The sequence below is a fragment of the Polypterus senegalus genome, chromosome 1 (assembly GCF_016835505.1).
Source record: "Polypterus senegalus isolate Bchr_013 chromosome 1, ASM1683550v1, whole genome shotgun sequence".
NCBI classification, from domain to species: Eukaryota; Metazoa; Chordata; class Cladistia; order Polypteriformes; family Polypteridae; genus Polypterus; species Polypterus senegalus.
The window spans coordinates 57,606,323-57,623,757 of NC_053154.1; the positions used below are offsets into that span (position 1 = coordinate 57,606,323).

The window sequence follows — 17,435 nt, forward strand, 5'->3', positions numbered from 1 at the left end:
GCCAACCATGTTTGCTAGCTAAAGCAAAGGAAAAAAAGAATTCTAAAGAATTACATGTATCAGACCTTTGCCTGTCAATGAATCCCTTTGGTGTACCCCCAAAAGACAACAACCCCCTTCTCTCAGTCCCTTGAATCATCCCAAAGTCTGCTTTAAAAGAAATGAAACAATATTTATCAAAATATATTTTATTACAACTAGCCTTATCTTACTAAACGATAGAGAATGAGTCTCCTGTCTAATTGACAGTCGCCACTACCATCTGAGAGCCACAAGCATCTGCTTTCACTTTAATAAAGCCTTCTAGCAGGTTCACTCTAGCAAGTTTGACTTGTTGGTTTGTGTATGAAGGCCTTGGTGCTGGTTGTGGTTATATTGTGCATCACCACAGACCAGAGCTGTTTAACAGTGCTCTCACAACACCGTTTATTTTTGTAGTCGTCTTGTCCCGTGATTAATTGCACTGTCTTCCAAGTGAGTTACTGGCACAGACAGGCTCCCATTTTCAGAAAGCAGAAGGGGTCATGGGAGCACTGCACCATGAGGTACATAAACAAACGAGATTCCTTTTTGAATGTATATATGTTGGTTGTTAATTAGCCCTTCTGACCTACACATTTGTTGCTAGTTTTATTGAAATGCAGGCTGTTCTGCGTGCCTGCAGGAAACAACTAACATCCTATATTTAAGCATCCACTTCATGCTGACACTAAAGGCATATTTGGATTACTAATGCAATTTGCATTAAACATCTTAAATGTTTTGTAAAGTAAGGCATGAAAGCACACACATATTTCACCTGGATGTGAAACAAGACCAGTAAACCAAACAGTACCACTAAACCTTTTATCACCTTCATACAAAGAATGAAAAGTAACATAACATGGATCCATAAACAGAAAATAAGAATATCAAGATTGTTTGATTAGCTAACTTGTCCCAGGATCTCATTCAGATACTTTGCTGAAGGTATCAACGTTTCCACTTTAACTGTATGGCTCGGTAGAGCTTAATAATCGGATTGAGCCTACCAGGCCTGAATTAAAGAGACCACAGAAGAAAGTTTTCAATTAGAAGACAAGTCACACGTCAGCCTGCTGCCTTCACAACTATGAGGTCACCAAACCAGAAGAACTATAAACCCCAAATGGCTCTACGACCACTGCCACTACCGTCGCTGGTTCTGTTTATTGGGCTCACTTTGACATTCAACAGTTGTTTCACAGCCAGCCAGATAGAGGAGGACTCTGTCAGCAAAAGAATTGTGCAACTGGCAATACTAACAGTTTCCTCAGATACCTACTATTCCAAAAAGCCATATCCTCATTAAATGGGCTGTTATGACTATGTCAGTTCTGCCTGCTTATTTTTTAAATCTAAGACAGAATTATGGTGGCCAGAATCTACCACAATTTAAAATGGGCAAGGCAAGAACCAGTCCTAAATGGGGTGCTAGTCCATTAAAGATCACATCACTCTAGAGTTACATGTCATTGTGCTCAACCCAGCTTTGGGGAAATCCCAGTTTATAAAAACACAAAGGTGGCATTATCCAAAAAGTGCTACTAATGAAACCAACATTGTCCCTTCCGCTTATTAAGTGCAGCAAGTTATTTTAATTTTTGTAGGCTGTAAGGGCAAAATTCTCAATCATTGGCATAACACAGTGCACTGGCAGTGTTTGCTATAACAAATCATGGAAAATGTAATGCCATTGTTAAAAATGTCTGAAAAGGAGAACAAATAGAGAATCTAATAATATCAACTATTGAAGTAAACGTTCACTTAAAGATCGTAACCAGCAGGAACAAATCTTTCACACCAGTGTCAAGTCAGCTTCTAACTGGACTTGTTCCAGACTTTTTAAAATCTGCATGTAACCACTGGGATACCGATCTTCCCAGAATGACCTTATACTCTACCCAAGTGCTCCCTCCTTGTCCCAAAGACAATGGGATATAAACGTCTGTTCATTTTTTTTATAGTTTAACAACAGATGCAAACTTATTCTTGTGAGATGCACAGTTCATCTGACAAACTAGTATATTCACCCTCCAGCGCTAGTTTTCTGGTCAAATGAAACAATTTTCTTAATTTCAGTTTTAACTATCCATCAATTCCGGTAGCATTCCCATGTGACCAAGAAGACCAACTTATCACGTGTCAGTTTAAGCTAAAATAAAGGTCTCATTTTGGAAATCTTATAAAGCAATGGAGATTACATTTTCGGTGGTTTTTGCCACCTTTCAATGAATCAGAAAGTCTTCATATGTTATTGATGTACTGGGGACAGTATTAAGACTAACTAGGATGGCTATGATGGCAAAGTTTCTATGGCTCTTGGTCATGGCAGTAGTTGAGTGAATATTAAAGGCAATGGATACTAGTGGCTGGTAAAAGACATCTGAAGCTTTGAAGCAGTTCAAAGCAGGAGTCAGCATGAAGTTCCTGTGCAGGGTGGCTGGGCTCAGTGTTCATGTCAGGATGAGGACTTGAGCGATACAAAAAGACTTCAAGATAGAAGCACACCATTTAAGGTGGTTTGAGCCCTCTGGGCACCTTGAACCTATAACTGGCATGGCCAACTGGGTGAAGCCTCATTCAAATGTTTGGAGGCTGTTGTTAAGGATATAATTCTCAATCGTCTGAAAAGCATTACCAAGTAGTTTGAGAGGTGCAATGCAACTTATCCATATGCCTTTCTTGATAAAAATGGTTTACACAACAGAAAAACTCACTTGATGATATACCAGTCACTTACAGGTCACACAGCAGTGTCATAAACACCATAAAGGAATTACTGGAAGCATGATAACACAGTTCCAGCATATGGGGTGCCAATCTCACTGCTGAACATTGACTGTGAGGAGTTTGCTCATTCTCCCCATGTCCGAGTGAGTTTTCTTCAGAGTTTAACTAAAAGTATGGGTGTAACAGGGAGTCTGCCACCCTACCCAGGGTTTTCTCCTGCCTTGTGCTAAGTGCAGCTGGCATAGGCTCCGGCACCACACAAAATTGTGTGAGGAAACTCATAAATGTATATACATGTAATGAGCTCTGGGACCAAACCTTACAGGGACATACTCCTCAGGTGGTGACATACTGTCTGAGGGGGCTATAAAGCAGTCCGTGAGCAGCAGTTAAGGGGGGCACAGACACAGTGCTTTGAAGAGCACTTTAATTGGATGTGTTTCCCAGCTGCTGAAGCCCATTGATTCTGAGGTTTTATCACTGGAAAACCTTGATTTGGACCCTGAACTTGAGTTAGCTAGCAGAGAGCTTGGGGAACAGTGTGGCATATGGGTTGCCTCTAACCCCAGGTAAGGTGGAGCAGGTGACATGCATGAAGGGACAAAGGGATAAGAACGCGGGAGCGCCTCTGAATACCAGAAGAGCACTAAAGATGCCAACAATCCTTTATTGAGCCACTCATCAGCAATGGGTGCTCAGAGGCTTATTCCATTCCTCCATCTCTCGCACCCTGGATCTTTACATACAAGCAGCACACAAAACAACAAATCAAATCTAGAAGACAAACAGTGCAATTGAATTGCTTTATAGCATTTGACACCGTTGTGGATCTTACACTGTAGGCTACTATTAAATTGTCCAAAATAGGGTAAGCAAGAAAGCTATTCAACCACACAGCCCACCAAAAGGCTGTAAGTGGTCTCAAATTGCAATGAAAAGGTCTAGGACCTTGATTGACAGTTATATACGATATATTTGTTCTATATAATATATTTTAATAAAATATTTTAGTTGTCATACTCAATGACATTGTTATATGACTGACTGACTGAGTAGTAATGGGGTGAAATGGCACCATGGGACTTCACAACAACCCTGCACAGTAACTGCCATCTTCGGAAAACACATAATAGGTAGAAGGCCAATAATGCTAATTAAAGATTGAATACTTGTCATTTTTAATCAGTGAATACTGAAATGTCTAATTATTTGAAATTCACACTTGCAGTTGACACATTCTATTTTTACAAAAATCCACTAATTGCTAGCTACGTGGGAGCACACGAATAGACATCAGCGCATAGCAGCTAGCCGAGATCAGGCAAAGTTTAAAGAAAGAGTGATGAATAGCCTGGACGGCATCTTTCACAGAGAAGCGAGGGGAAAAAAAAGCACATTTTTCAAATAGCTAGTAGTTACTGCAAAAATATATAAATCAAGTAATCTTAGCAGCCAGTCCCCTTGTTTTATGACACACAAATAAATTTGTTAGACACAGTAAGCAATACAAATACAATGAAGAATTGGATTGCTGCATCGTTATCAGCAGTCAACCCAACTGACATACCAGGCCTGCCAAAATTATTCAAGAGCTATCGTGAAGGTCAGTATTGGTCCTGCAGTTGCCATAAACAAAAATGACTTGCCTCCGAGAGATCCTCCGTCTCGAAAACACTAAATAAGACAGTTGCAGTGTGCTCCAGAGGAAAAGAGGCAGGAGAGACATGTCAAGCAACATCCTCCCAGCCCTAATGTGAAGCCTGAAGGCTGTTCCAATTGTTCACTGTCTTTTTGAGTTTTACACATAGCACTTTTATACAATTTTCGCTTATGAAGATGCATTAGTTACAATGGTGCCTTAGAACTGGGTCTTTGCCAAACAATTTTTTGCGGTTTTAATTTACTTGACAAATCACATTGAACAGGGCTCCCTAATCATATAGTTCTCTGAACTGGGTAGGGAATGGAGGGTGTGCTTTCAGTTTCTTGGAATTTTTTTTTGGAACACAATGTCTGTATTACTGTATGGTTTCTATGAAAATATTTTTAAGTGAACAGTGCATGTTTGTTATTTTGGCATTTAATACTCCGCCAAAGAATAAATGTATGCAGTTTACAATTTAAGAATGGCAAGACGGGTGTTTCTAACCCAGGCACAGGGGATGCACAAACCAGTGTGTTTCTTCGTGCCGGTCTCAAGCCCGGATAAATGGGGAGGGTTACCTCAGGAAATATGCAGACAACAATACAAATTTCCATACTGGATCGGTCGAGCCCCGGGTTAACAACGACCGCCACCAGCAATGTTAGCCAACAGGGTGCTAGCGGAAATTGGGCTATTATTGGCTGAAGAAGAAGAAGAAGGAGAAGAAGAAGGGGGAGATGTGTCCGGAGGCAGGAAGAGAAGAGGAAAGTAAAGAGAGTGGAACTGAGGGTAGGAACTTTAATTGATGGCAGTATGACTAGTAAGGGGAGAGTTTTAGCAGATATGATGGAGTGGAGGAAGGTTGATAAATTGTGTGTGCAAGACACTAAATGGAAGGGGAGTAAGGCCAGGTGGATTGGAGGTGGATTCAAGTTGTTCTATCATGGTGTGGATGGGAGGAGAAATGGAGTAGGAGTTATTCTGAAGGAACAGTATGTCAAGAGTGTTTTGGAGGTGAAAAGAGTGTCAGGCAGAGTAATGATTATGAAGTTGGAAATTGGGGATGTGATAATGAATGTTGTTAGTGCATATGCACCGCAAGTTGGGTGTGTAATGGATGAGAAAGAAGACTTTTGGAGTAAGTTGGATGAAGTGATGAACAGTGTACCCAAGGGACAGAAAGTGGTGACTGGAGCGGATTTCAATGGGCATGTTGGTGAAGGGAACAGTGAAGACGAGGAGGTGATGGATAGGTATGGTGTCAAGGAGAGGAATGAAGAAGGTCAGAGGATAGTGGATTTTGCCAAAAAGATGAACATGGCTGTGGTGAATACGTATTTTAAGAAGAGGGAGGAACATAGGGTTTCATACAAGAGTAGAGGAAGATGCACACAGGTAGATTACATCCTATGCAGAAGAGTTGATCTGAAGGAGATTGAAGACTGCAAAGTGGTGGCAGGGGAAAGTGTAGTTAAGCAGCATAGGATGGTGGTCTGTAGGATGACGTCAGAGATCAAGAAGAGGAAGAGAGTGAGGGCAGAGCCAAGGATCAAATGGTGGAAGTTGAAAAAGAAAGACTGCAAGGTTGAGTTTAGGGAGGAGGTGAGACAGGCACTGGGTGGCAGTGAAGAGTTACCAGACAGCTGGGAAACTACAGCAGATGTAGTAAGGGTGACAGCAAGAAGGGTGCTTGGCATGACATCTGGAAAGAGGAAGGAGGAAAATAAAACCTGATGGTGGAATGAGGAAACACAGGAGAGTATACAGAGGAAGAGGAGGGCAAAGAAAAAGTGGGATAGTCAGAGAGACGCAGAAAGTAGACAAGAGTACAAGAAGATAAGGCACAAGGTGAAGAGAGGGGTGGCGAAGGCTAAAGAAAAGGCGCATGATGAGTTGTATGAGAGGTTGGACACTAAGGAGGGAGAAAAGGACCTGTACCGATTGGCTAGACAGAGGGACCGAGCTGGGAAAGATGTGCAGCAGGTTAGGGTGATAAAGGATAAAGATAGAAACATACTTACAAGCGAGGAGAGTGTGTTGAGCAGATGGAAAGAGTATTTGAGAGGCTGATGAATGAAGAGAATGAGAGAGAGGAGAGGTTGGATGATGTGGAGATAGTGAATCAGGAAGTGCAACGGATTAGCAAGGAGGAAGTAAGGACAGCTATGAAGAGGATGAAAAATGGAAAGGCTGTTGGTCCAGATGACATACCTATGGAAGCATGGAGGTGTTTAGGAGAGATGGCAGTGGAGTTTTTAACCAGATTGTTTAATGGAATCTTGGAAAGTGAGAGGATGCCTGAGGAGTGGAGAAGAAGTGTACTGGTGCCATATTTATGAATAAGGGGGATGTGCAGTACTGCAGTAACTACAGGGGAATACAATTGATGAGCCACAGCATGAAGTTATGGGAAAGAGTAGTGGAAGCTAGGTTAAGAAGTGAGGTGATGATTAGTGAGCAGCAGTATGGTTTCATGCCAAGAAAGAGCACCACAGATGTGTTGTTTGCTCTGAGGATGTTGATGGAGAAGTTTAGAGAAGGCCAGAAGGAGTTGCATTGCGTCTTTGTGGACCTGGAGAAAGCATATGACAGGGTGTCTGGAGAGGAGCTGTGGTATTGTATGAGGAAGTCAGGAGTGGCAGAGAAGTACGTAAGAGTTGTACAGGAATATGTACGAGGGAAGTGTGACAGTGGAGAGGTCTGCGGTAGGAGTGATGGATGCATTCAAGGTGGAGGTGGGATTACATCAGGGATCAGCTCTGAGTCCTTTCTTATTTGCAATGGTGATGGACAGGTTGACAGACGAGATTAGACAGGAGTCCCCGTGGACTATGATGTTTGCTGATGATATTGTGATCTGTAGCGATAATAGAGAGCAGCTTGAGGAGATCTTGGAGAGGTGGAGAAATGCTGTAGAGAGGAGAGGAATGACGGTCAGTTGGAACAAGACAGAATACATGTGTGTAAATGAGAGGGAGGTCAGTGGAATGGTGAGGATGCAGGGAGTAGAGTTGATGAAGGTGGGTGAGTTTAAATACTTGGGATCAACAGTACAGAGTAATGGGGATTGTGGAAGAGAAGTGAAAAAGAGACTACAGGCAGGCTGGAATGGGTGGAGAAGAGTGTCAGGAGTAATTTGTGACAGACGGGTATCAACAAGAGTGAAAGAGAAGGTCTACAGGACGATAGTGAGACCGGCTATGTTATATGGGTTGGAGACGGTGACACTGACCAGAAAGCAGGAGACCGAGCTGGAGGTGGCAGAGTTAAAGATGCTAAGATGTGTACTGGGTGTGACGAGGATGGATAGGATTAGAAATGAGTACATTAGAGGGACAGCTCAAGTTGGATGGTTGGGAGACAAAGTCAGAGAGGCGAGATTGCGTTGGTTTGGACATGTGCAGAGGAGAGATGCTGGGTATATTGGGAGAAGGATGCTAAGGATAGAGCTGCCAGGGAAGAGGAAAAGAGGAAGGCCTAAGCGAAGGTTTATGGATGTGGTGAGAGAGGACATGCAGGTGATGGGTGTAACAGAACAAGATGAAGAGGACAGAAAGATATGGAAGAAGATGATCCGCTGTGGCAACCCCTAATGGGAGCTGCCGAAAGAAGAAGAAGAGGGGTGTTCCTGTTGGAGCTCATTTCAACAGCAATGGATACTGTGAGTAGGACTGATAATGGGCAACATCAAGACACAACAAGAAAGAAAGGAATGGGAAGTTAAACTGATTATAAAATTGAACACATTACAACATGTTTAAATGGAGAAGAGACTTTTATGACCAGATCTGAAGATTGTTTACATCACTCTGACTGACCCAGACAGTTTGACTGCATTGTATGGAAAACTCATCAAAATCTTCAAAGGATTAGTTATCTTATCATAAGATCTTGACCATACATTGTTCTCCTCTCTTGCTAAATGAATCTTAGGCTGTTCATTTTATACTTTGGAGATGACACTTTAAAGGTTTTCCAATGCTGTTTCTGTCATGGCATCTATATAAACACAGGGAACTTTCTGTACTAATAGCTGCCTGAAGAAGAGGCCTCAGTTGCCTTGAAGGCTTGCATATCATAATTGGTTCAGTTAGCCAATAAAAGGTGTCACTTTGTTTGACTTCTTAATGTAACAGTAATAAATAAATACAACGAAGAAAGATGGTATATAACATTTCAGAAATGTTGTCTTTATTAATAGTTTATTATTTATTGCTTATAGTGTAATTTCTAAAATGTTTAGCTTCTCATAACATACATTATTGTCAGTCAGTTATTCTCCAACCCACTATAGCCTAACACAGGGGTCTGCTGGAGCCAATCCCAGCCAACACAGGGCGCAAGGCAGGAACAAATCCCGGGCAGGGCGCCAGCCCACCGCAGGGCACACACACACTAGGGACAATTTAGGATCGCCAATGCACCTAACCTGTATGTCCTTGGACTGTGGGAGGAAACCGGAGCACCCGGAGGAAACCCACATGGACACGAGGAGAACATGCAAACTCCACGCAGGGAGGACCCGGGAAGCGAACCCAGGTCTCCTCACTGCAAGGCAGCAGCGCTATCACTGCGCCACTATATATTATTGTGTTTCTATTAAATAAACAAGGCATGTGTTTTAATGCCTGGTGTTTGGAAGTGGCGATGTATTTGTAAGTAAGAATTTCACAGCACTCTGTATATATGGTGGTACAACTACTATTATTACCCATAACATGTACAGCTTTATTTGCCTCGCAGCAGCTTTGATTTATAGCCAAAGCATAAAGAACATAACACTTGCACAGCATGGAGAGGAGTGTCAAATGACACAAATATCAATTAACCAAGCATTGTAGTTTAAAGCAGGGGTCCTCATGTTCAGTCCTGGAGGGTCACAATAGTGGCAGGTTTTTCTAAATTGGAAGCCAATTTTTGCTGGTTGAAGTAATTAATGCTCAAGTAATACTTCTGTGCCTTATTTTCATGAATATGATTGGTAAGACTTCCAATCCTTATTTGTTTCATTTAACCTTAAACAGTTGTGTCCCTTGTTTTCAAAAACTTTTTTTGTTTTTAGCCAGCTGCCACTTTACAAAAGGCAGCAAATGACAAAATAACCAGCAGTTCAGCATCTCACGTGGTCCCATTCACAACCGTGTGTGCTCATAATGAAAGGTATTCTTTAATAAAATGTTTCGAAAGTAGTGCAAGAGAAGAACAGTGGAGGACTGAGGAATGACTACTCAATTCATAAATCATTTGGATGATACCCCCGGCAAGGAAAAATGTACAATATAAGAATGACCTGATGTGGCAAAATTAAATAACACATTCTGTTATCAGCAAAGTTTGGCTTCTAGTTAAGAAACTGAGTTAAAAAAAAAAATAACGCCTGCAGCCAGCGCTGCCCTCCAGGACTGAACTTGAGAACATCCAATAAAAGCTTACCTATAGTTTTGCATATTTCAATTACAAACCTGCAAAACGGGAAACACCATCATACATACAAATGAAACTGCTATCTCTCTGGAGAAACTTGACAGTGGAGACCGTGGTGGAAACTCATTAGCATTTCCTGACTGCAAATGTATTGGACTAACCTCTGTATGGTGAAATGAAGACTTGCTGAATAATAATGATGTGCTTTTTTCTAATGAACATCTAACACTGATAAGAAGAACAATTCAGAGGTTGAGGCTGATTGCAATGTACACGACAGCTTCAGGTAGCCTGGTGATATTGCTAGTAGGGATACCCTTCATGTGTATTGTGGCCTTTGACTTTAATCCCACTGATCAAGGAGTATCTCTTCCCCCCAAATCCATCACTGTCCAGGGACTCCAGTGTGCTGATGTTCATTTCTCCATAAAAAAACTGGTCTCCATACCAGACTGGTTTTGGTACCCACACCTACTGTCATGGTTAAATATTACCAGTTCTACAAAAATACAAATACCTAAGTTTTAACTTGCCTTAAGACAGAGAAGGGTACTGATGAGGAGGACTGCTGGGTACGTGCTGTGCAAATACAGTAGGAGTAACAAACACACAGTAATAATAATTTTCACAGGGTCTGAAAATGTTACATCTCCCCATGAACAAGCACGGGATGAAGAAGCAGTAATAAGCTTATAGAACTGCTTCATTTCTTTCATTAATGTTTTAAACTCACACAAACACTTTTTAATAAAACAATAAGAGAGCCTTAAAGATCTTTCTGGACCCTGCCAGTAGTGCATTTCTTAACTCTGTGATGGAAGTGTTCCTACAGTTCATTTTTTAAGATTGGTACTGTATGTTTTGTAATCATCAGCCCTGTGAAGTGCCTTGTAAAAGTGCATGCGGTCAGTGCCACTATATGAAATGAAAATTAAGGAATGAGAAATTGGCCAGGCCTTTAATAACCTCTTGTCTGCCATGTCAAGAGGTTTACTTACCTCGGCAGTGACATTTATGTCTCCGGTGACTCTTTCTATGAAGTCAGTAGACGGATTGGGAGAGCATGGGGGTCAAGAGGTCACTGGAAAGGGGTGTGTGGCGCTCCCGATATCTCTGCAAAAGGACGAAGGTCCAAGTCTTTGCAGTCCTGGTGCTTCCTGTCATACTATATGGTTGCGAGACATGGACCTGAGACGAAGACCGGACTCCGTCAGTAGTGTGTCTCTTCAGAGAATCCTTGAGTACTGCTGGTTTGACTTTGTATTGAACGAGTTGTTGCTCAGAGTCCTGAATGAGGCACATTACCTGCATTGTGAGGGAGCATCAGTTACGGCACTACGGCCATATGGCACGATTCCCCGAGGGTGATCGGGCTCACAGCATCCTTATTGTTGAGGGCCTGAGCGGCTGGACCAGGCCAAGGGGACATCCAAGTAACACCTGGCTTGGAAAATTTCTGGAGGGTGAGGCTCGACCTCGTGTCTGCCTGAGGGTTTGCCAACCAGGATCCCGAGCTGTTTTGTCGTGTGGTGAGTGTGGCAATGTGCTGCACCAGTGGATGCTCCCCAACCTCACCTGACCTGACCTAAAATTGGGCTTTCCAACATAAAGATGCCAGATCTTAAATTTGATAGCTTGAGTAAATTACACTCTTATCCCAAATAAATTAGAGATGTTGGTGTGTTTTAAGTAATCCATTTTAGGTGATAATATTCACATTCCTAAAAGACTACTTATGAAAGCAGCATTGTGTTACTGCTAGATTTTCAGATATAGTTGCACGAAGAAAGCAAAACACTGCCAACAGCCATACACCAATACTCATCAAAGGCAGATTAATACAATTTAATCAATGTCATGAAGAAAAAGTTTTATCTTTCAACAGGTTACAGGTTATTGCATTGAATTACTGTATCATTTATTCGCTCATTTAATTTTTCCAAAGCCATTGATACCATAGGTGCACAGGGAGCAGACACCAATGTCAATCAAATGTCAGTCTGAAACCAAAAACACTGGGAGTAAATCAAATAGTGACATTAGTAGCATAAGTGACGTGCACACAATCCGAGTCTCACATATACAAGTTTAAGCCATTTGAACTACTAAAGCATTCTTTAAGAATGGCTGTGAAGGGTTCACTGGTCCTAAATTCATATATGGTGTTGGCAACAGTGCAGTGTGTAGAATATTGTCTCTATTTGTAAGTCATGTTTTAAATTTAAGAAGAAAATACTGATCACAGCATAAAAAAACTGACGCTCCTGCACAAGTGCAAACTTAACCATTTGTTTTACCTCAAAAAAGGTCACACGAAATGAAAATGTGGTCTTACATTGAGATTTATTTAGTCAGCAAACAAGCGAATGAGACAAGCCATGCGTAAAGTGTCATTAAAATACACCATACATATATCATTATAAATGTAATAATCTCCGTGAAGCTGGGAGTTCAAGTTAAAACAAGACTCATCAAACCGTAACCAATTGATATTACCCCAGCTGCCAATGCCTCCTCACACAAGGTTAGATTAGACTTTTAGATGCCTGACACCACGCAAGTGCACCCTATGGTCAACAAGAAAAAAAAAAAAAAACGAACAGATGGGAACCGTAGACTCGCATAGCCGTCAACAACGCCAGCAGACAGCCCTAACTGCATATTAATTGTGTTACCAGAATAATACATTCTAACCTTGTCAGCATTTGTAAGCAAGCCAAGGTCTATCTAGTTTAACTAACACTCGACTAAGCGCTGGGGGCTGGCGTGTCTGGTGGGGATCATTCCGATCACAGCTCAAATGATGACAGTTCGGCTTACTGTGTGTGTGCTTTAAAATAAGTCAGCACCCAAACATTACAAGTAACTAATTAATCAAAGAGACCTCAGTTACATGAAAGCAGTGGATGACAGCTTCCCAAATGCAACATTAGCAAACTCAACATTTAACAAATGGCCACCATACATTTTTCTTATCGCACGTGGATGCGTTTACGATTAACTGTTATGAATCCCCATTGTTTATTCTGCTTAAGTTATAAGCAGATGTGGTTGAACTCTTCTTCGCAGCAGCTTAATAACATTAGCCTTAGGAGATCATGCCAACGTACCAGAGCAAGTGTAACAAACCAAAACTTGACTAACCCAGCATTTGTGAACACCAACCTCCTCCCAACTGTAATATTTTCTGCTTGAACCGGAGAGCACAGACAAATACAGCCACACGTGTTTCCAAAACGACAACAGAGATAAGCGAGACTCAGGCGTTCACATAAATCAGGCTGACATGCAATTCATCCCAAGGCTTAGAAGGCAGCGATCGCGGGGCTGGCCGTGCCACTTTTCCCACTACAAAGTGCAAGTGACAACTGACACTCCCCTTCAGCTGGGCAGCCCATCCATAAAAGTGTTGCTTACCCTTTTCTGATCCTCTAATCCGTGTGTCACTGGCTTTCTCCTCTGGTTCGACTCGGGTCCTGGTTCCATTTCCAGTGCCCACCAAAAAAGAAAAAAAATACAAATATCCAATAAATCCAGAAAGGGAGGAACACAGCCACTCAGTCTCTCTCTTGCCTTCTTTTGTAACCCTGGAAATATTCCATCCAAAGTAATCCTCTTTTTCGAATTCATTCCATCGCTGGACAAAAAAGTAGCATTTTCCTTGTTGCTTTGTTTACTGACAAGTCATCTCCACCAACAAGATCTATTTGTGCTTAATCCCTGAAGGAGCAACACGTTCAGCAATGCAGAAAAGCACCAGGTTAGCGAGGGCCGGTGGTTTTTGCTTCATTATTGCTAAAGCAGTGCACATCCCCTAGCTTTCATGCTTCGTGTAATTTATATGTCAATAAAGTTGTAAATGTGCATTTAATCCACTGGGTTGATATAATAAGCATAGCTTTTTACAGAGACACCAAGCTCTCCGTGCACATCAATAAATCTGAGATGACGGCTGATAATTGCCTTTGTAACTCCTGAAACAAGGCTCAAAATTGCACTTCTCCATGCAAGGCTATCTTCATCGAGCCCCTCTGAAATACAAGGAGAAAAACAAAATCAGTCATAAGAAACAACAACATTGCATCAACCACTCATTTAAAAATGAAAAAGGCAATCTAAGGAGTCTCATACCAGTTTAGCCTTTTGAACAGTTCCTTCCCATCAGGAGCCTAAGGAGTCATTTCTTTTATAATAAACCCATAGTATTCATTGACTGTTCAGATGCTTTATGGTAAGATGTTCACTGCCATTTTGGTATTATTACATTTAAAAATGTGTTTCTCTGCTGTACCTGTGACGCAAATAAAACAAATTCATGCATCTGCTTTCTAAATCTTTACTGTTGAATAACACTCTACAACATATAATACACTGTACTTAGGCAAGTTTCCTCTCTTTATATTATTGAATCAATCATAATTTTAGGTAGCCACCTCACTATCCCAAGCAACTCTGACAAAAGGGCAAAGTAGAAACACACTGTATTTATTTTTTGTATGGTTGGAGCTCAAGCAGGTTAACTGACTTCACTTACTTAGGAGGCACGATTTCAACTTGTAAATTGTGGGATTTCTGGTCTGCTTAGCCTCAAGCCCCCATGGACTTTCTGGAATTAAAATCGTAACACTTCATCACAGTATAGTGTATACTTTTAGGACCCTTATGCAACAGCAGCATTTCTCCGTCTTCAGCTTGGTCACACTGGCCATCACAGGAATTGGTGATTACGATAGCACTTACCTGTGTTAAACAGCACCACTCTAGATAGAATGAAATCTCAAGGCACTACAAATACACAACTGTAGTACAATTGCTTATACTTCTTTAATAAATCCACTTCTTCCAATAAACAATCATTGGCATTGGAGAGCCACAACCTAACTCTTCAATACTGGGCCCAAGGCAGTACTCTAAGCAATCAACAGTGTGGCGCTTATTATACACGCAAGGCAAGTTTAGATTTATAAACCAAACTCACCCGCACATCTTTAGGATGAGAAAAAAATAATTAAATGTGCAGACAACCCACTGAGACACAGGAACAAAGTACAAATCCCAAAGAGAATATGACTGGGCTGTGATCTGAAGCCAGAATCTGCATGTCAGCTGCACTAACTACTGTGCCGCCATGTCATCTAGCTTTAATTCATTTCAATTTATGTATTGTTCCTCAGTTAACTCAGTTTTTATCTAAATATCAAATTAACACAAAAAGTTCCATTCAGTATGCACACACACACATATATTCATATCCTACACAGCATATCCATATGGTAGTCATTTTCTTGCTTACAACTGAATTTATTGCACCAGCAGGTTAAATGACTTTCTCTGGAGTCGAGTAATGAGTCAGTAGTGGACACTGCAGCATTAACCGTGTGCTTTACAACAGCCCACCTTAGTCACTTGATCTCTACTCCACTTATTATAGCCTTTAACCCATCGCTCTCCAGTCATTCACTGCAAGGCAACAACTGGCCCTGGAGGGGACACCAAGCTAGTGTAGCCATGGCTTTCATATTCTTCCAGTTAATCGGGGTTTCAAATGGATGTTTAGAGTACTAGAGGAAGAAAGGGGCTACGAGTTTAAGTGTTTGTGTAAAATGTAAAATGCTGAATTTTAGACACAAGAACAGTCTCACAAACTGGAATCTTTGTGTTTAGAGTCAAGTCTGGTAGACATACTGTATCAAACACTTTTGTCATGATCATACTGTTACAAACTTTAATACCCAAATGCCTCTTTTTTAACTTGAGGTCAGCAGATATAATTTAAAAAACAGTGACAAAATTAAATAAGCTGACAAAAACTGGTAACTCCATACATAATTCAATAAATGTGCATTTCAAAATATATCAGCAACAAGAAACTAATATAATGCCTTTCTGAACACAATGCATGGCTGTTTTACATGCACAAAACAAAGAGAACTACTGTCACAATGTGCATTTATATATTATACTAGCTGTGTAAGCCTGTGTTATAAAAAGCCCGGAGTTCAAGACACTATTGAAATCGTCAGAAAAAAAAACTGAAATGCAGAGATCACAGGTAATTGAAAGGAACTACTCTGGGCATCTCTCTCCTCGGAGGTTTCGTGTTTACGACATTCTGGTATTGCTTGCACATTAGCAGCTAAGCGACTGTCTTTCTTTGGAGGTTTCCTTTTGCCAATGTGCTCGCCTCTCTTGTGTATTAGTTGCGGGAGGAAATGTAAAAGGAATACCATTTTGATGATGTGCTTTCCTCGGTTCTGTATTAGCGGCTAAGTGAGTGACTTTCTTCTGAGGTTTCGCTTTGCCGCTGTACTCGCCTCGCTTGCGTATCCTCGGAGGTGGAGCCCGTACCCCGACTCCACCTCTCACTTCCAGGCCGGACAGACAGACACACACACTTCCACATGTAGACGTTTAGTTTTCTGTATCCTCAGAGGTGGTGCCCTTACCCCAACTCCATCTCACACTTGCGGGCTGGACAGACAGACACACTTCCACGCGTAGACGTTTATATATAAGATCTAATCTTACCTTTTCTTCCTTCATCTGCCATGACTTTGTTCCCTCCTTCCTCTCCTATATACTGTATGTTACCTGACCGTACAGCCAAAATATCGTGCCTTTAACCTTCTTTGTTCAGCATGGAAATAGCCTTTAATCTTTTTCCTTATTTATAACTTTCAACTCTGAAAGCCGAGCATTATACACATTTCTCTCTACTCTCTACTCAGTCAACCCAAAGTATTTCCCAATCAGGATTCTACTTGTGACTGAGGTTGTCAGGTGTCTGCTTCACTCAGTCAGTTATTTTACTGGAACAAAATTGGAATAAAATCTTTGCTTATGGGCGGCACGGTGGCGCAGTGGTAGCGCTGCTGCCTCGCAGTTAGGAGACCCGGGTTCGCTTCCCGGGTCCTCCCTGCGTGGAGTTTGCATGTTCTCCCTGTGTCTGCGTGGGTTTCCTCCCACAGTCCAAAGACATGCAGGTTAGGTGGATTGGCGATTCTAAATTGGCCCGTGTTTGTGTGCGTCCTGTGTTGGGTTGGCACCCTGCCCAGGATTGGTTCCTGCCTTGTGCCCTATGTTGGCTGGGATTGGCTCCAGCAGACCCCTGTGTTTGGATTCAGTGGGTTGGAGAATGGATGGACAATTATTATAAAAAAAAAAAAAAGCCTCCCACAATCCAAAGACATGCAGGTTAGGTGGATTGTCTGACACTCTTAGAATCACAATAATCGCAAATCCTCAAACAACTCCATTCGGATGACCACCTGATGGACCATTACCACTATTGCAAGAACTTACACTGAATATGGGTTTTATTTTGTTTAGACTGAAGAATGCTATACTATCTATAATAACACAACAGTTCTAATTAAACTATAAGTAATTACATTTATAGGGAAGAGTCCAACATTATTGCCCATCTGGCCCTTATTTGTCAATGCTGCCCTCCATGCCGAATCACTGCTGACATTCTGGCTATTTCTTTCAGTGATTACTTCATATTTAATCCTTTCTTTCTCTGCTCTTCAAGTGTGGGGCTGGAGGAGGTACCTGGCCTGAAGTAAATGGAGCACTGAATGTCTTAGTCATCTGTAACACAAGCATTTTAATT

The 17,435-nt window shown here is 41.6% G+C and overlaps 1 protein-coding gene across 1 annotated transcript in view; it reads right to left on the minus strand.

The window, feature by feature from the left end:
* nav2a (neuron navigator 2a) overlaps positions 1-13,505 on the minus strand; it is a 797,383-nt gene extending 783,878 nt beyond the window's left edge. Inside the window, exon 1 of the mRNA XM_039749336.1 lies at positions 13,238-13,505. Within this exon, the coding sequence (XP_039605270.1) occupies positions 13,238-13,450 (213 nt within the window). The 5' untranslated portion in view covers positions 13,451-13,505. The remainder of the gene's footprint in view (positions 1-13,237) is intronic.
* Positions 13,506-17,435: the final 3,930 nt, after the last annotated feature.